Raw genomic sequence first — 19,692 nt, 5'->3', positions numbered from 1 at the left:
AGAATAGCACACACATCAATTGTTATTGGAGAAAGGGAATTAAAAATACAATGGTAAAATGAAATTCACATAACATTTATATCAAAGTTTGTAAAACAACCAAATTCATTAGCTAAATTATTTTTATGTCTAGGTTCAAAATCGGTTTTCTTCAGATTTAAAAGTTTTTCAGCTATTGGGGCCATTACAGCACCTAAAATAAAACGAACCTTAATTTTTACCTTAAATATGGGCTAATGATACTTACCTGTACATAAAATGATTTTGTTTCTCGCTATACATTTGATAGTATCCGCTGTTTTTGATAAGCACTCTTCAGATAAAAATGGAGGATCTGCTATAACCAAATCGTAATATGAAGTTCTGTTTTCTGGAACTTCTAACGGCTTATTATAGTCATAAAATTTAAAGTTGTTGCCATATATTGAAAACCTTCTGTCATATTCATATATTTCCACTGAAATACAACTAATGAATTAAAAAGAATTGGAAACTATGTTGTTGAATACCTTCACCATTTTCTCCAATTTTTGACGCAAGCATTGGATATATAGAAGGACATGATATCAATGCGATTTTACCCTGGTGTCCAACAGATTTCAAGATTATACTTGTTAACTTTTCAATAGTTTCATGATCATACCAAAATTGACTAAGTTGCTAAAATTTTTGATGATGGTGAGTTAATAGGTTAAACTGTAACGATTTATTTTTATACCCAATTCTCTTGAATGTTTGTGTCAGAATCAACATTTTTTCTCATTAACTCTCTCTCCTCTTGTTCCTTATAGAACTCTTGTAAAACAGCAAAAGTTTCAATAGAAAGCTGAGGAATATCGTCATCATCAGAATTGCAACTCATAATGTTAATTTCTTTTCTTATAAATTAATCCAGCTTTTGAACTTAAGAACTTTGAATTTGAAAGTATACAAGAGCCAAGAAATATATACAGATATATAGGTTATTATTTATGAAAACATTGTAAAGGTTAAAACACAAAATATTAATCGAAGAAAGGACAAAGTAGACAAATAATCTACATTATCTATGGCGTAGATCTAATGTTCATAATTTATTTATATATTCAAACAGAACCTACCATCCACGGAAAATTTGCGTAATCGTAGATATTCTGTTTAGAAAAGTTCCTTGATCAAATGACGTTTCAATAGAATTATTTGTAAATAGCAGTTAGTCTCTTTAAAAGACTCTGATAGCAGCGATCAATCATAAGATCAAAGAAATCTCTTGAAATAACAAAATAAGAATATTTTTAATCGGTACTTGACGTATTAATACTTTATGCATATCATGTAAATACATAAGTGCACTCAATCACTGACAAATTATATTTTATAGATTATATAAAAAATCTGGGAATGATAAGAGCAATAATTCTTCATTGTTTTTTCATCAATCTAATTCATTGCATTTCCGAGCATCCTATTTTAATTGTGGTATCATATGATGCCTTACGATATAATTACTTCGATACCAAACGTCTACCTCTGACTGAGAAAATGAGAGAATATGGAACATATGCTGATTATTTAATAAATGTTTTTCCTACCAAAACGTTTCCCAATCATCATTCTATAGCTACCGGTTTGTATGTTGAAAAACATGGGGTAATTGGCAATACATATTGGGAACCAAAAGAAAATAAAAAGATTGGAATGAGCTACCAATTATATCATTATAATGAAGATATAGTTCCTATTTGGGTGAGTTATTAATGTGAATATCTTGTGCCACAAGATCATCAATATCATGAATATCTTGTGCCACAAGATATTTTATTAATTTTAGTGTTTATATTCTCATTTGCTATGAATAATTGAAATTACAATGATAAATATTGTTATACTTCAAGACTCAGGGAGACAAATAAAAAAAAAACATTAAAAAGTCTTTTTGACTTCAAGAGATGTATAGAGCTACAAAAACCTGAATAATGGTTAGGACCAACAAATGACTGTTTTATTTGGGCTTTTGATTCAAGCAGGATAAATAGATTAAAGGACCTTTTTCTTCTTGATCGAAAAGAATATTTACACATTAGATGTGAAGAATGAAAAATTTTTAACAAAAATCTATTCAACAAGATCAATTCAAAACAGCCTCGTGGTATATCTGTTAGAACATTTCATGAAAAATGAATTAATTTCCTTGAATAATTTTTATGGCATTCACACAGTGTAAATGCCTTAAATTGATAGTTCACAATGACCAAAACAAAGGTGTTTTATGATTTTTCTCTTGAAAAATATCATTTGAAGATTTTTTTTTACCTTTGGGACTTCATTACTACTAGAAGACTGACTTTTCTTGGTTAAGGAAACCAAAATAGGTAAGGATATAAGAAATATTTTTGGGTTATCTGTTGGTGTTGGCTAACTAGATATTTGCCACAATTGTTTTTCTAACTCCTACTCAAAAAAATTTGTTACTTTCCGAGTATTCACTAGAATAGTAAGCTTGTATCAAATGTATTTAGTCTCCCAACATTTTATGCTTTCAGATAGTATCTTGAGAAGCATTATAACAATCTTTTAGAATGGATGACATTTAGGGACCGTTTTATAGTGTAGAGATAAAAATAATTTATAAAACAATTATTTATGGCTTGATTATTTTGGAACTTATTAATGCAGGGTCATGCAGGTCATATTAGAATCCAGATATTATCAATTAGTTAAACCTATCTTGTCATACTTGAAAAAGCTTAAAACTGTTCATTCGATTCTCTTAAATTTTTTTAAGATTAAGGATATTAATTGAAATGATTTCAGAGATACAATGAAGCAAATGGAAGGGGAAGGTACTCTGGCTCAATGATGTGGCCAGGTGCATCTTTTCCCTATCAAAATAAGAACATAACACACATTGTGGATTACAATCCACAAATGGATTTTAATGAAAGAATTGATAAGGTGAGTAGTTTGAGTATAACCCAATGAATCATATTAATCTATTAACGACCTTTGGTTTATTATCGACCACTATCATTTTTTACATCATAAAAGACTCTGAAGTTTCTATATTGACCATTTATTTTACTTCCAAATCACCATTTCTATTCAAGTACATATCGTTTTATATACTAGATTCCACAAATATGATATGCAAGTAGTAAAAAAATAGCACAAATTATCAGTTTTCAAATTGTTGAAATTAATAAGATCAATGTATGTTTTAATCAGTTTATATTATAGACTTCTATAATACTGTTTACGATAACTATTGATCCATTTGTCATTTACTTGATCCATGATAAATACTCATTTTATCAATGTTATGAAGGCAATGAAAAACCTGCATTTTCAAGAATATGCCTATTAAATACTTGTTGATTATCATCTCTAAAAGTGCCCCATATAGTTGAAAAATTATTCTGGAAATCTTCTACCATTTGTCTTTGGCTTGTAAAAACAACATCTTCATAATTATTACTGAATGCTCCATAAGTTAAATTAAAAGAACCAGTTAACAGGTAACCAGCACCATCAATATTGAAGTCCTTAACTATGTATTTGGTATGCATGTAACTGAAGTTTTCTTTGGGAACATAAAATGTTATTTGTATTCCATATTTCTCCATCTCTTTATAATAATCATATGATTTTTTATTCATAAAAAAATCAGATATCACTCTAACCTTCACACCTTTTTTACTTGCAGATATTAAAGACTTTATTATACAATCCACATTTATACTCATTATAGCAACATCTAAACTTTCTTTTGCTGTATCTATAAAATACAAAAATGGTTCATATAGCCATTTTATAGTATTAATATTCAAATTGGTTTCCTGTGTTTCACACCAACCAGTGTGACCTTTTCCTGGAGAAAACATGACCACACAATCATGTCTTTTTTTATGTAATAATTTGTCTTGATAAGATTGTTCTTCTTCTCTATATACATTATAAAAATATGTCCATGTTTTATATGGAACTACTCCTAAAGCTGCGATTTTCAACGTCAACCACAATACTTTTTGAAGTTCTAACATTTTCAAGCAATTACAATTCACTATACTTGATTACTTGTAGGCATATTATCAACCACACAGTGGTGAGATGGTAAATAATTTATTCTTGAGTTGATTTTTTAAATTGAGGTTTTATTTCTATTGTTATTATTTGAAAGAAACCAACATTTTACCCTAAAGATATCAAGATTGACGAAAATTTTTGTTTGTAAATAATAGGACATGTTAGAATAGGTTATGTCATGACCATAGAGATATAGATAAATCTTTTTCTTAACCCCGTTCCTACCTATAAGTTCAAGATGCACGTAAATATTGCATTATTTCTAATTTTGAGACGGGGATCGTCTCAAACGATAAGGTTAAGGTTCGACTCACTCTTAGAACATCTATTTATATTCTAAAGACTCACTAATGACGAATCCATTCTCAAATTCGATTTTGTCCGTTTTTGTTCGGGTCTCGAATACCGCGGATGCTGCTCTTTTCTGAACATTTTTTTTCTATGAAGATAGGTCGGATTCAATTTCGTTTAGAAGTTTGAAATATTAAAAAAAAAGTCTTATTGAAGTCATAAATATGTTTGAATTTCAAACATTGTATAAACCTTTTCCAACAATAAACATTGATGAATTCTGCTACTCGGCGGATCATATTTGGGTGTAGTTTCTTATTTGGTTTTCTTCATCTTGAATTCTAATTTGGCGATGTTTAACATTCAGCATATGGAAATTTCCTATGATTTTGCATTCGAAACTAGTTATTGTTAAATGTCTAATGTTTTCAGTGGAACACATGTTTGTAATCCCAATTAGTTTTCGAGGCAATACTGAAACTTTGCATGCCCTACCGCCCTTTGTATTTTGTGGTGTGATAGGTAATCATTCTTCGATCGTACTCTGTGTCATCTGGATCTTAAAATCAGATGCTGAAAATTTTCATGTCGAAGAGGACTCACATTTTTTCGAATATTTCTGCAGAAAAAATTTCTTTCGTAGAAACTAAACTCCAATTGATCAAACTGAAAATTTTCGAATTATTATTATTGATGCTTCTTCAGCAGGGGCGCCAATAAATTCTTTGCTTCAGGCGCCAAAATTTCTCGCGCTAGCTCTGCCTCTCGGGTATCCAGGACCGGCTTTCACATATGAATGGTTTTTGGGCCAGCCAGCTCTGGACACTTGCATACCATGTGTTCGGCTGTTTCTGCTTCTCATCCACAGAGCCTGCAAATCTCATCTGCTGACTTTCCCATATGGTACAAATGATGATACATCACCCGAAGTCCAGGAGTGTTAGTCCAGTGGGTTATTTTGTTATTCAACTCCCATTGCTGGACCGCAGCTTTATATTGGTCTTTTCCTAGCCCACAGAAAGGTTCAGGTCCAGCAGGTGTTAACCTTGATGCACTTTTTGAAGTTCATCGGCTTTTTCATTTCCTTCAACACCACAGTGCCCTGGTACCCATAGAAGAGTACCTTATTGCCTCTAGCCAGTTGTCTTATGGTGTTACGGCACTCCCAAGTCAACAGAGACCCCTGGCAGTACGATTCCAGATATCTCAGAGCGGTCTGGCTGTCCGTGGTGATGTAGACATGCGCCCCTTGAGGTTCATTTCAAGACACTCCTGAGCGCATACGTAAACAGTCAGTATCTCGGTCTGTAAAATAGAGGGCTCACTTCCCAGGGCTTTGAAGATCCTCAGTTTAGGTCCATATATCCCTATGCCAGTATCTCTCTCTGATTTTGATCCATCGGTGAACCATAAGGATGACTTTTTGTCCAGACGATTTACGAGACTTATTGCACTAGGACGATCATTTATGACAGTTTCAAAGGGCGTTTCAAAATCGAAAATGGTTGGCATAACATCCGATGGTTTTGAATCGAGTTGATTCAATATCCTCATATGTCCAACCCAGTTTCCAGGTAGGAGCTTTCCATTGAGGGAAATTCTTATTGCTTCCAGCAGGCTACATTTCCTCACATGTAAATGTAAGGCAGGCAAGTCAAGTATGACCTTCAGCGATTATGTGGAAGCTGTGCGCATAGCTCCTGTAACACCAATACATGCCTTTGCAGTTTCTGCAAACGGCTGCGCGTGGTGGCCTCCTCGGTTTTTGTCCACCATGCTAGAGACGCATAGGTGACAATAGAGCGTACTACCGCTGTGTGTAACCACAGTACGATTTTCTATTTCACGCCCCATGTCTTTTCAAAGAGAAATAATGTTATCTATGTGTTTCCCCCAGTTCAGTTTCCTGTCCAGGATAACACCTAGATATTTGCACTCACTAGAGAAGTAGAGTCTGGCCATTTAGGACCGGAGTTCTGAGGTAGAGATTATTCTAGTGAACGGAATTAGTGTTGTTTTCCAGGGATTGACTCTTCCTCGCTCCTCTTTTCAAAAATTCTGAGGGCAAGTTCCATTCGGCTGCTTAATGAGCCCTCATGCTTGCCTCTAACAGTCCATGACCAAGCTCCTCAACAAGGGTGATAGAACCCCTCCCTGAGGGCATATCTTGCACGTCAGCACGGTCACTTCGATTTCTCCCAGATAGGCTGTAACGGTTCGTCCTTTCAACATAGCTGATATCCACTTAACAGTGGAGAGTTCTGTCCCTTTCCGTTTGGCTGCATTCCATATGGAGGCATGTAGGGTATTACCAAAGGCAAGCAGAATCTCCTTTTCGATGAGGGTGCCTTCCATCTCTCTGAGGAGATGATGAAGGGCGTCTACAGTAGATCCGCCCGACCTATAGGGAAAGTGTTTGTTTTGGAGCTTTAAACTACCCCTTATACTATTATCTCTAATTTTCTCCATGATCTTCAGGAGAAAAGAGGTGACACATATGGGCCGATAGGATTTAGGCTCCGAAGAGCCTTTTCGACTCTCTTTGGGTATGAATACTACCCTCGCCTCCCTCCATGATTTCGGAATATAACCCCTTGCAAAGCTGGCCTTAAAAAACTCAGTTATCGGGGCCATAACAACATCAACACCTTTCTGGAGCATGGACGGAAGCATACCATCCATGCCTGCCGATTTGAAGGACTGAAAGCTCTTTATCGCCCATTCAATTGTTTTTGGTGTGAATAGTCTAACAGCTTTCTGAGAATCCCGCCTGGTGGAGTTGTATACCTCCCCAGCAGGGGACTGATCTTCGGTGGTGAACTGCCTGGAGCCAGGAAAGTGAGCCTCTAGCAGAGCTCTTAGGCTCTCTTGAGGATCATTCGTAAGGTCCCCACATGGCTTCTTTATTTGGCCAATTGGGATGGAGTGATCCTTAGATAGTACTTTTTGAAGTCTAGCTGCTGGAACTGTTTTATCGACTCCCTCGCAGAATCTTCTCCAGGACTGCCTTTAGGCTTTCCTGACCTCTTTGTTGTAGTTGGTCAAGGCCAGTCGATAGGCATTCGAGCTGCCTTCTCGCTTAGCCTTGTTGAAGGCTTTCCTAGCAATTCTCTTGAGGTATTCAAATGATTATTCCATCAGGGGACGTCTCTGGAGATCGTTTTCTTCCTGAGTGGATAAATATTTTCGAATGCTGTCTTCAGACATGATCACGCCACAATATGGCGCCATCAAGAAATGTGGTTTTGAAGAACTCTGCATTTTTCCACTGAGATATGAGTTGCAAGACTTTTATGATATTTTGGAATGAAAGCTTGAATGCTTGTACCGATTCGTTTCTTTCTGACCATCTTCCTGAGGGATAATTGCCACCCCACCCCCTCATAGTGACGCCCTTGGACCTTGGTGTAGTCACTCCATATACTTCTGAACTATACTGAATTCTCTACGATCATTATACGAATCTTCGAAATTAGGCCATTTTTTCAAAAAGTGAAAAAAGGTCGAAAAAATGTGCATCCATTTCAACCAACTGCAATAGTTTCGTAGATCTTATCACTATACACCGAATTTTTAACCAGCCTGTAAAATTTTTGCTCGATAAATATGTATTATTTTCCTATTTTGAGGTCATATCATGGATAAGAGATCCAGAAAAGCCTGCCAATTTAGTAATGGTATATTTCGAAGAACCGGATAACCATGGGCATGCCTTTGGACCAAATTCGAACGTGTTCAAGGACATTTTAGTTAAGATGGACAATCTAACACAGTACCTCGAGGTGAATAATTTTTCTACTTCGCTTAAAATTCAAAAATGTTATAAAGAGCGCACTGCTACATTTTTTTTTGTAATACTAGAGGACTACCAGAAGAGCTGTTATTACAGATTGAATTCCATAATCAATTTACATTTTTGAATAATATTTTTCTTCAGCTGAAATCAGTAGATATGTACATTTTACCTGGAAAAAATTCTGAACTTAATAAAATTTTCACAGGGGGTGCTGTGGGATGACTCTTTCAAGTTATCCAACATGAGGACCCTGTGCTAACTTGAGGAGGGCCGACGAACCCCAACATTTTCGGACTCTTTTCATAACTTCTAAACTGAGGAGTTTTCGACCAAAACGTTTATTATCAAAGTTATAGAGCATTAAATTTGCTTCAATTTTGTTTCCATAAACTCATCCTAAACATAATATCAATCAAGCTACAGCCGATCAAAATTAGTGAAATTTTTTAAAAATGTCAAAACCGAAGGTCTACTATCAATCTATCTAACATAGATCAGCTAGTCGAAATCAATGAATAATAACGAAGAATCAATTGCAGAATATAATTGGAAATAGAATAGTGGTAGTCTTTATAAATAACACAAGCATAAGGATACAATTTATACAGTGTGTTTCATTGGGAAACGGAAATACTTCACAGGTGCATAGGCGGTTCTGGAGATACCCCATTTATTGGGTCTTACTGTCTTCGTAGCCGAGATACAGGGTCCCAGGGGACCGTGTTCAAAAGAGTGATAAGATTAAAGGACGGTTGAGGTGTTACCCTTTCCACTTTTCTGAACTTCTGACTTTTTTTTTAATTCCTCAAAACATTTAGCAACACTAGAAGATCAATGTCTTCCCTCTCGTACTCCTATGAAACTGAAACAGCAGTCTGTACCATCAGAACATCATCCCACAGCGTCCCCGAACAACCTCTAGAAGTTTCATTAAGTTCGGAATTTTTTTTCAGTAGACCCCACTTTATTTGCTTTGTTTATTGGACGAAAACTTATATTTTCATCCGAATGCATGTGACTTTTGAATATATAGAAATTCCAGAATTTCATTTCAAAATTATGATTCTCACATTCGTTCGAATGGAGAACAACCTTTCTGGACCAATTGGAATCCCCCATCGTATGTTAGACCGACAACATAATGACTTTCAAACTGATATCAATAAACAGTGTCTGAACAACACCCATAAAACTATTGCTTTGCTTGCACAGTTTTTTTCCCATCAAAAACAGTGTTTTATCAATACACGAAACTCGTTTTGATCCTTTTTCTAAACAACAACGAATGAAGCGTCCTTTAACCTCGAATATCTCAATCAAGACTTAATTCTATATTCCAAAATTTTGATACGCAACTTTTGAAGCTTTGTACTACAGAGAAAAAAATTGGTATGGCTAGGACTTACTGAGTGACGTATTTAACTCTTTGCATGTTGAATACCCCTAATAAAATAAGTATAGAGTTTTTTTTTATCAATAGGATCAATTGAAACGATATGGCTTGAAAGATAAAGTGCACGTAATACACACAAGTGATCATGGTATGGTTCCAGTAGCAGCCTCTAATATTTTGAATATCACTAAATACTTGGAACCAGGAACTTATCAAACGACATTCAATAACCCCCTCATGGATATCATACCCAAAGAAGGTCAGTGCTTAGTTTTCAGCTGGGCAACCGATATAGGAATTTTGTTAAGCGTTAATGAGTCAATTTTTGTTTGTTTTGATCGGAAATTTATCTTGGTATAGAATTTTCTGACGATCCAGTTTTACTTACGTTATCTGGTACCAGAACAGTAGGTCTTGTTTACTGGTTGCTAGGCAAAAGGCTTCGGTTAGTGCGGTTTTGCCGACGTCTTCTTAATAATAAATTCAATTCGACAAAAATTAAAACAAGAATTAATAATGACTCGTACTCATCAAATAAAAACGTACTGATAGTTCCAAAATAAAAAATTATCTGAATAGTATAATGTGCAACAAGTGAAAATTATTGTATATATCATTATTTTAGTTTGAGGCAAACAATAAGTGGTAAATCAAAAGTGTTTTATTTGATGAGGAATATATATTTCAAGCTCACCCTCTATAAAAGTAATTTTTGACTTTTCGATCGGTGAAATGTGCTTACCTTTCTTGATGTCTAATTTACTTTTATTTCTGGGATGAAATTTTGTTTCAACGAAAATTGTTTCTTCAACTTCATGTTGACTTCTTCGGGTGAGTATGATTACTAACATTCTAAATTAATCGATTTCCTTAAATATAGAAAAAATTCCAGGATTTCATCCATAGATCAGGGTAACTAAGACCCATTCAAGCCTGTTTGGTCGTTGAGGTAAATTTGTTTATTGTACCAATATTTTCATTATTTCTGGAAAGTTCAATCTATTGCCTATATTTTCAGCGTGGAGTATTGCGAAATTATACTCGAAATCATATCGAATAATCGAAAATATCGAATCATATCGAAAATATCGAATCATATCGAAATCATATCGAATAATCGAAAAAATAAATCGAAATCATATGACACTGTACCATTTCATTTGATCAATTATATATTGTAACAGGGTGATTTGGAATAAAGATGGTTATTATTATTATTGTTATCCTTTGTCTCTAAAAGATGGTTGGCATAAGTGAATTTTTTTTCGTATATATAAAACATCTTAACCTATTATATAGTTATAGTTATATGGCAATAGAGCAATGGAAAATGACCTGTCCGACCAGAACGGATCAACGTTACTCAAACCATTTTGACGAAATCTTGGAATTTCCAAAATCTCACTTCCTTTTATTTTTCTCGGATAAAACTAAATTAGATCAGAATATTGCCAACCATGTAAACCTGAAGTAGTCAACATATAGTTGACGAAACAATTATTGCGAAAAAGATATATTTTTATCAGTATGTATATGAATAGGTTTATGTAATATTACCTTGTAGGTTATGAAGACAAAATTTACAATAACTTGAAAGCGGCTGCCGATGAAAACGAAAACTTCAAGGTCTATAGAAAGAGAGATTATCTCGATCGTTGGCACTTTAAGAATAACCCACGAATTGCTCCTATATATGTAATGGCAGAGGTTGGATATGCATTGGACGGTCTTGCTAGAAAAATCCCTTACTATGAATCAACCTACAATATATCAGGTATGTAGATTTACCATATCTAAATCGTCAACAGAATTAGAGAATTCCGGTCTTTCTGGCCGTGGTTCAGTCGGTTTATCGATTTATCATCTGAAGTTTCGCCTTCAACTACGGTAGGTATTTTAAGAGATCGTAGATTGGAACTCGGCACTAGATTTCTACTTCCAGCTATGAATATCCTCTTACTAAATGGGACATCATAAAGTGGTAATCTACAGTTGAATATCTGAGAATAACCCTAAATAGCAAGCTTCTGTGGAACGAGCATATTGAGGTTCCTGCTAATAAAGCAGCAAAGGCCTTATTGAAGTGCAGAAATCTGGTTGATAAGACTTGGGGATGTAACCCCAAAAATACTGTAATGGATGTATGCCGTGAATATGAGACCGATAATAACTTATGGGGCAATAGCTTGGCATGCCAAAGGAAGTCCCTACGAGGAGAGTCCCGATTATAATAAGAACTTTAGCCTGTGTTTGTATCTGGAGCTATGAAATTATGCCCAACTAGGGCATTGGAGATCATTACAGGTCTGACACCTCTTCATCTTGTGATAGATAAGGCCATTCTAAGACTGTCCAGGGAGAACACCGGCAATAAGGGAAATAGAGAATCAGAGAGCCTGGTGCTCTCTGACAAATTACATGCCATCAGCGCATCTTCCCTGTGACGAGGGACAACGTTCGCTACGATACCAAGTAGAAAAGCACAAATGTCTTTCAGGCAAAAATACTTGCTATCGAAGGATGTGTGGAAATTACCATAGTAAGAAACTATTAGAAATGTGATATAGCGATATATATATATACAGTCAAGCTGCAATCAAATCATTGAGCACCGAAGAAAACTCAACTAAATAGGCAAGAATAACAAGATCTGCTTAGTCTGGATTTCCGATATCACGAGAGTTAAAGGAGGTCTAAACACTTGCCAGAAAAGGAGCACGAACACCTGGTATAGGTAAATGTACCCACAAGAAAGAGTTTCAGGAGAATGAAAAAACCGAAAGAGAAACACTCTGGTCCTGGTTGGATCATTCCAAGTTTCTTCTTGACTTTGATACTGCAAGATCTAAGAAGAAGGATCTTAGCAAGAATATGCTACATCTCCTCACTTGATTCCTTACAGGCAGGGCATTGCCTCATAATAATAAGAATAATAATAGCTTTATTGTCCAACAGTTTAACCCATTTACAGGACAATGTGAATATAAATTACAAAAAATAACAAAAGATAGCATTGAAACAAAAAATAAAAAACAAAAATTTCACATGATCTTAGATACATTCCCTGAATATAAATTAGAAAAAATAACGAAAGATAGCATTGAAACAAAAAATAAAAAAACATAAATTTCACATGATCTAAGATACATTCCCTGAAAAATAATTAATTGCCGACTTGACCAAATTTCCCCTTGATGAGGAGAATATATCTTGGCCACCACAAAATGAGTTGAAGTTCTCACACATTTTTGTAATAGGTGCCTTTTGCAGAATGTTCGTTCGAGCTCTATCTGGCTTGAAAACCAGGACCATTCTTGAGTTGAAACTTGGAACGTTAAAGTTGACCTTCGACAATATTTCTGAACAATCAACATTATAATGGATCACATCAAAAAGGAATGATAAAGAAGCAATTACCCTTCACATTTCTAAACTCAAATATCCAGTTCGCTCACACAAGATTGCACCGTCACACCCTTGGGGAGGATACACTCCTTCAGTCTTAAACAGAAGGAACTTCATGAATCTTCTTTGTACACTCTCAAGTTTTCTCTTATGGCACTCATATATAGGACTCCACACCACACTTGCATATTCTAACTTCGAACGAAAAACTGCATTATACAAGATTTTAAGGCAGTTCATCTCGGTGAAACCCCTACAATTCCTAATCATGAACCCATACACCTTAGCAGCATCCAAAACTATCTGTGAAATGTGCTCAACAAACGACAGCTCCTTATCAAACAAAACGCCCAAATCCCTGAGAACAATATGCCTTTCAAGTCTTTTACCATTGCATTCATAATTGTAGGAATATATTTCAGTTCTTCTGAAGAAAGTCATAATTTTGCATTTGTCGACGTTCAATCTCAATTTGTTCTGCTCACACCAACTCAACATTAAAATCAACTGAACCTGAAGGTTGACGCAATCGTCGAAATTCCTTATGATAGAAAACATTTAAACATTTTCAAGTCATCAGCATAACAGAGTCTACCGCAATGAATCAACTCTAGAAGATCATTGATGAATAAAATGAATAAAAGAGGTCGAAGATTCGATCCCTGCGGTGTACCGGATGATGGAAAGTAACTAACAGAACTGTATCCATTATAACTGACAAAATGATCACGTTTGGACAGATATGAATCCAAAAGTCTAATTGCTCCTTCGTCCAATCCAGAATTGCTCAACTTGTGCAACAAAACATCATGCTGAACTCTGTCGAAAGCTTTAGCAAAATCAGTATAGATAAGGAAGCACCTCATAAGAATGAGTCTAGCAGAAAATGATGAGTGCAGATTCTTCGGGGAGGAGAAAGAAACTCCGAATTATCTGGTGACGGAATGCCTCGCCATCGCTAATCAACTCAAATACTGATTTGGATAAAAGACTTATTGAAGTGATGAAGTAACCTCCTTAAAGCCATCCCAAATAATGGAATCCATTAGAACTGTGGAACTAGAGGGCGACCTCTAAACTACTACAACTAATGTCGACAACAGCTCTGATGGGGATATGAAAGACAAGTAAACTTTATCCTATGGAATCATTTCTGGATCCCTGTCCTCTAGCGTTTGACGTTTTGGCCTCAATACTCGTTCGATTTCTTTCGAGCTGAAACCATTGGACAGGCAGACTTGTCTCTAATTCGATCCTGAAGATGTTCTGTCCCACACATACATTTATTTATTTCAACGGTACAACTATTTTACATGATAACGAAAACAAATGAACAGTTATGAAACAAAGGAAATAATACAGCTCAGCTGAAGGCTCAGAAAATATATAAAAAAAAAGATGAACATGAAACAGTTTTATTCAAGAATTATTGAAATAACTTTTGATCGCGAATAGGGACTCATTCAACAAATCCAAACCCGATTCATTAGATGCTCTCATCGCCCTCTCCACTGGGTTGTTATAGGAATAGTTCCTGGTATGAAACTCAGGCACAAGAAAATCTCTGTGACACTGCATTGAAATTCAATCTAACCAGTAGATAGGGACAATCAATGAGGTCATTAAGGAGCTTATAAACGAACATTATCCCGAAATTTTTTCTTTGTTCCTGAAGAGTTTTCAAGGATAAGCCGGACATCAATGAACTATAGTCAATTTCACTAGACTGAATGCCGCGCTTATAACCTCAAAAACTTTTTCTGTACTTTCTCAATATTACCTATGTGAACCTGATAGTATGGTGACCAAACAGTAGAACAGTACTCCAAAATGCTTCTGACGTTAGTTACATATATAGCATATATAGCATCGATGGCATTAAAATCCTTTGTATTTCGTTTAACGAAATTCAGCATTCTGAAAGCTTTCCGAATGGTTAAGTTGATATTGAAAACAAAATCAAGCTTGAAATCAAAGTAGACTCCCAGATCCCTTATAACCTCTACTCTATCCAAAAGTTGCCCCGAAATATAATAACTGAACTCAATTGGGGACCTACCCCTGAAGAAACGCATTACTTTACACTTAGTTATGTTCAGTTTCATCTCGTTCTTATCACACGAACTCATCAATGAATCCAAGTCGGCTTGTATCAGTGAACAATCCGAATAGCTAGTAATCTCCCGAAATAGCTTCAGGTCATCGGCAAAGAGTAGAAAAGAACAATATGAAAAAAACCTCGTATACATCATTAACAAACAATAAAAACAACAGAGGAAACAAAGAAGAACCCTGGGGCAACCCAGATATTGCCTCAAACTCTCCAGAACAAACATCGAATATCTTCACCCTTAATTTGTGCATTGAACTTTCTTTTAATCAAAACTTCCAAAAATGACAAAGCGTCATTTCTTTCAGTTTCCATGATGAAACTGTAATTTAGAGTGTCCACTATTCGGATGGCTCAGGATTCAGCCGTTTCCTTCCATGCATGAGACCAGGCTAAGAAGGTGTGGTATTGTGGATGACACTTTCTTCAACTGATCTCAAGGTCAGGTGGAAAACCAACGAGGCTGCTAGAAAGCCCGGAATTTTCTAAATTTGTTGAACATTTAAAAAGCTTCCTATTTAGTTGTTCTGATCGGAATTAATTTTTGTTTTTATAGTCAGTGATGATTGGGAATTTGGTGTTCACGGCTACGACTACACTGTCAGCGATATGAATCCATTCTTCATGGTCAGAGGACCTAATGTGAAGATAAACCATAAAGTTCCGCCTTTCCATACAGTTGATCTATTCCACCTTTTCTGTCTAATTCTTAAATTGCCGATGGTTGCCAATGATGGCAGAGAGGAAAGTGTAAGGGACATATTAATATATTCAGAAGATGCTAGAAGATTCGCATTCTCCAAAGGTTTGCTCATTACAGGTGAGATATCTCATTATTAATTGGTGTTATTACAAAATTCCAAAATTCCGAATGCATTTAGCAAATAATATACTAATGGATGTTTGTTCATGTATCATTTCAAATATTATTCCATTGGAATAAATGAAATTACACAACATGTATTTATTTATTGCTGATTTAAAAAGATGTAATACTATAAATATATATGTTTATTCCCAAATAAATCAACAATTACATAGATAAATTAATAAATAAATTAATAAACATCCTAAAACCCACAAAAGTCCATGGACTCGTGTGCGTGGGAATTTTTACACACTTTAACAACAAAAACAGGGAGAATTGACAAATTGAACACGTATCCTTGTATGGCTCATTTTTAGATAACAATTTCGTCTGTTATGAAAAGTATGCCAAAACTGCGACGGCTACTGTCTTATCCATAATTTGACCTTTTTACGTTATGATAACTGTGATGTTGTTTCTCTAATAACTAATCGCTGTTTTAGAGGGTTTGACAATAATGGGTTTAATTTCGAATAGCCCAACATTTGAAGCTGTCATCTTTTAACATTTGGCAAGTGAAAATATCGCCATTACTAAAAATGGAACGATACACGATTCATCAAAGCACTGAAATTCTTGAAATTTACTACAAAAATTGTGAAAATTTTGGAGTCACGGTTCGCAAATCTAGATCGCTTTTGGCCGGCAATAGTAAAACTGATGGAAAAATTTAAGAATGAAGAATCGAAACCGGGGGCGTCACTCAAGAATAACTGAGTTTTTTGCTGCTGTAGTCCGTAGTGTTGACGGAAATCCAGGTTAGTCGATTCCTCGTCGATCTATCTTGGGAATCACGCAATGATTGATGATTTTTTGTGGTTGGAAGTGGAAGATATTGATGTGGAAGACGTATATTTTAAACAAGACGGGGCTACCTGCCACACAAGCAACGAAACGCAATTTTGCAAGAAAAGTTTCCTGGTCGTTTTATATCTCGAAGACATGATCACAATTGGCCACCGAGATCTTGTGATTTAACACCTTCAGACTTTTTTCTTTGGAAAGATTAGGTCTATGATGCTCCACAATCGATTCAAAACCTTAAAGATGGAATTTGTGAAGTCATTGCAGACATACAGGTGGACATGGCGAATGTACTGAACATCGTTAGAATATTACTGAAAATCTACCGATAGAGTTATTGACAAAAATTTTGCAGTTTGTGCTGCATAACTTCATAAATATATTCCACAGAGGATAGTCTATTCACTTTAGGTATGAAATGACGTCACACCTAATGAGATGTTATTACCAACCTCTTGTACTTGAAGCGTTGACAAATCTAGGAATATTTGCTCGCCTTACTATTACCAACAATTCGCGATATTGCCAATGTATCATTCTGTGAATTTTCTCCAAGTTTTACCATAAAATGAACATCAAAAATTGGTTGTTGAAATATTTCCCCTTAGTGAATTTTGTGTTTTTTTGTGATTTAGTGCTAGTGTATGATGTTACATTATTCGAATTTCAATTTTCTAGTGAATTTTTATTATCATTTTCTTCGTTTAATAGTATACCATAAATACGTTGCACTAAAACAATAACATCCACAGGCAGGAGTAGCTGTGCAAATAAACCCAACAATAACTAAATAAGATGTTTTTTTGAAGCTGTCAATAGTCCTAATGGTTACAACGTGAAATATATACAAATACAAGTTAAAAATAGAAAATGCTGAATGTAGCATATCTCAAAAAATAGATATCTTGTAGACTGATGTACCAAAATGCATTTTCATTTTTCTCCCATGAAATAATAGTGTTAATATATTTGTTTTCAGGTGCACCCAGAAGTATTCATTTCCATCAAATAATATTGGTGTTTAATTCATATTACCCAATTTGGATATTCATCTACTACTTCAGTAATTTTTTGAGTTTTCCATTGTAACTTTATTTAAGTCTTCAGCTCTTTTCATTGAGGAAAGACAGACCTATTCATTCTTAACGATTTTATTTATTTGCCCAATTAACATATGTACACTTATTATTGTTGAGTTATATATTGAATTTAAATCAATATATGATGGTATCTAATTGAATTATTGCTAATTGTTATTTTTTCCAGTTGGTGGACTACTTTTATCGCTTATCTTGATCATCTGTGGTGCCTTGGTGACACTTCTGATGATCAAACGCCACCAAAACATAACAACAACGGCAGCATTAAATAAACGTTTTCCCCAAACTTTTACTCAAACTGTGGAAGCTCAACACCTATTAGATCCCGAGGAAGCATAATATTTATTGAATGAAATAAGTTACATGACAAAAAGAATATATGCATAATGTTTTCTATTTTATATTGTTGGAAGATTTGATAAGTGAAAATTTCAATCTTTGCTATCAAAGGAGTTTATGTCACAATGAAATTTGAAGTAGGTGAAGAATGTACTATTTCATATTGCTGTCATAATCACTTGTTAACGATTGTGTTTCTTAGAACACCATGATGTTTACGGATAGACTTCTTTTAGTACATCCTACATGTTGTTACCAATTTTTTGTATTCGTCTTTTACTGGCACTATGGAGTGATTCAGTTGAGAGTTGCAAATAATTGGAATTTGTCAACATCGGTGATTCAAATCATATTGATTTGCTTGAATTACGAATAGCTGTTTTATAATATCTACTAAATGTTGTAACTTAAATACCGTTATAATAATAGGTAAAGAGAAAATTTGCCGATCAGAAGTCGATTCACATTTATGCAGAAAATTTTGAAATATTAGTTATCACTGCTTGATACTATTCGATTTTTCTCATACTGCAATATAGTGAGAATCATTCACGTTATTTCGTATTATTGAAATTTTGAATCATAATTCGTGTAGTGACACTCACGAACAAAGAATTGTTCAGCTTATAGTAGTGGAATTTTCTGTATTGACCTTGACATCCACATGTAGATGATCATTTTCGATCTGGAATGAATTGTACTCGAAATAGTAGTCGAATTAAGATAAGAGTTATTTTCTTGTCTGAATAAAACTAATCTATATAAGAGAGAAATCAGCATTATTTTATCTGATATTTTCAGTGTTTGGTATATCTATTGTTATAGCTATACCTGGATGAAATGTATGAAAGTTGATTACATACATTTTTCAAGCCAAATTCCGTTCCGATTTGTAATTTTGTGATATTAGGGACTAGGTTGGAGAATTAATTGAAATAAAATTATGTGAAAGTTGAATTTTTTTTGTCCTACTCAACTCAAGTTACCTTGAGCTGGGCAATTGTAAATTACATATAAGCGCCATTCTATCTAGGTATATAACAAAAGCAAAAGAAATCATTCATTTCATAAATTCATCGAAAGATTAGCTTGAGCGATAAGAAAATAGTGGGAGAATACAAAAAGGTATATTTAACTTTTATATCAGACTGTACCAATGACCTAATAATATGCAGAGGAAAGAAACTAACACATCTAGAATTCTGGTGTGTTCACTGATTAGATTTTGTTTAAGATATTTCTGGCGACTCAGGTCAGGCTCGACATGTGTGCCTTTTCTTCCTTAAGGTGGCGCTATACAAAAAATTGACCAATAAACGGCATCATTCTGAAATTTTCATTTGTTCTATCAAATGCCGTCGTTTATCTTGTTATTTATGGAGGGTAGAGATAATGCATAGTTAAGGGGTCCCACTTTTGTCTATGAGATAATGAGAATAACCTTCTAACGTCAAAAAGTACAGAAGGATGAAAGTGTGTTCGCCTTCTTGGATTGCCAGATCGATAACCCTATTATTTTGGTCT

The 19,692-nt window shown here is 34.8% G+C and overlaps 3 protein-coding genes across 4 annotated transcripts; 1 reads left to right on the top strand and 2 right to left on the bottom strand.

Moving 5' to 3' along the window:
• Positions 1-54: 54 nt before the first annotated feature.
• On the bottom strand, positions 55-989 carry LOC123672981 (EEF1A lysine methyltransferase 1). The gene is made up of 4 exons (XM_045607349.1): positions 719-989; positions 510-660; positions 248-457; positions 55-193 (listed from the first exon to the last, which is right to left on the bottom strand). The coding sequence occupies exons 1-4, from the start codon at positions 860-862 to the stop codon at positions 66-68; spliced, it is 633 nt and encodes a 210-aa protein (XP_045463305.1). The 5' UTR covers positions 863-989; the 3' UTR covers positions 55-65.
• A 156-nt stretch (positions 990-1,145) lies between these two features.
• On the top strand, positions 1,146-19,125 carry LOC123672976 (bis(5'-adenosyl)-triphosphatase enpp4-like). Of its 2 annotated transcripts, XM_045607343.1 has the most exons (8): positions 1,146-1,281; positions 1,361-1,725; positions 2,794-2,934; positions 7,983-8,135; positions 9,630-9,801; positions 11,107-11,316; positions 15,614-15,877; positions 17,996-19,125. In XM_045607343.1, the coding sequence occupies exons 2-8, from the start codon at positions 1,381-1,383 to the stop codon at positions 18,166-18,168; spliced, it is 1,458 nt and encodes a 485-aa protein (XP_045463299.1). In that variant the 5' UTR covers positions 1,146-1,281; positions 1,361-1,380; the 3' UTR covers positions 18,169-19,125. The 2 variants fall into 2 exon arrangements, with proteins under 2 accessions (XP_045463299.1, XP_045463301.1); XM_045607345.1 differs by lacking the exon at positions 17,996-19,125 and adding an exon at positions 17,709-17,969 and having other exon boundaries at positions 1,146-1,725.
• Positions 3,191-4,521, bottom strand: LOC123672978 (mitochondrial cardiolipin hydrolase-like). The gene has a single exon (XM_045607347.1). It carries the CDS (start codon positions 4,017-4,019, stop codon positions 3,297-3,299), a length of 723 nt encoding a protein of 240 aa, XP_045463303.1. The 5' UTR covers positions 4,020-4,521; the 3' UTR covers positions 3,191-3,296.
• Positions 19,126-19,692: the final 567 nt, after the last annotated feature.

This window comes from Harmonia axyridis, chromosome 2 (genome assembly GCF_914767665.1).
Source record: "Harmonia axyridis chromosome 2, icHarAxyr1.1, whole genome shotgun sequence".
In the NCBI taxonomy this organism is placed as follows: Eukaryota; Metazoa; Arthropoda; class Insecta; order Coleoptera; family Coccinellidae; genus Harmonia; species Harmonia axyridis.
Note: the sequence above shows the minus strand (reverse complement) of the source record. Positions and strands in the feature narration are given on the sequence as shown.

What these genes read in the sequence shown, in the direction of transcription:
- LOC123672976 (XM_045607343.1), top strand. Translation starts at nt 1,381, where the DNA reads ATGATAAGAGCAATAATTCTTCATTGTTTTTTCATCAATCTAATTCAT. An exon ending in TTAATGAAAGAATTGATAAG is followed by an intron (nt 2,935 to 7,982) that starts GTGAGTAGTTTG and finishes TCCTATTTTGAG; the next exon opens with GTCATATCATGGATAAGAGA. An exon ending in CAAAGGTTTGCTCATTACAG is followed by an intron (nt 15,878 to 17,995) that starts GTGAGATATCTC and finishes TATTTTTTCCAG; the next exon opens with TTGGTGGACTACTTTTATCG.
- LOC123672978 (XM_045607347.1), bottom strand. Translation starts at nt 4,019, where the DNA reads ATGTTAGAACTTCAAAAAGTATTGTGGTTGACGTTGAAAATCGCAGCT.
- LOC123672981 (XM_045607349.1), bottom strand. Translation starts at nt 862, where the DNA reads ATGAGTTGCAATTCTGATGATGACGATATTCCTCAGCTTTCTATTGAA. An exon ending in CAAACATTCAAGAGAATTGG is followed by an intron (nt 661 to 718) that starts GTATAAAAATAA and finishes CAAAAATTTTAG; the next exon opens with CAACTTAGTCAATTTTGGTA. An exon ending in CAAAATCATTTTATGTACAG is followed by an intron (nt 194 to 247) that starts GTAAGTATCATT and finishes GTTTTATTTTAG; the next exon opens with GTGCTGTAATGGCCCCAATA.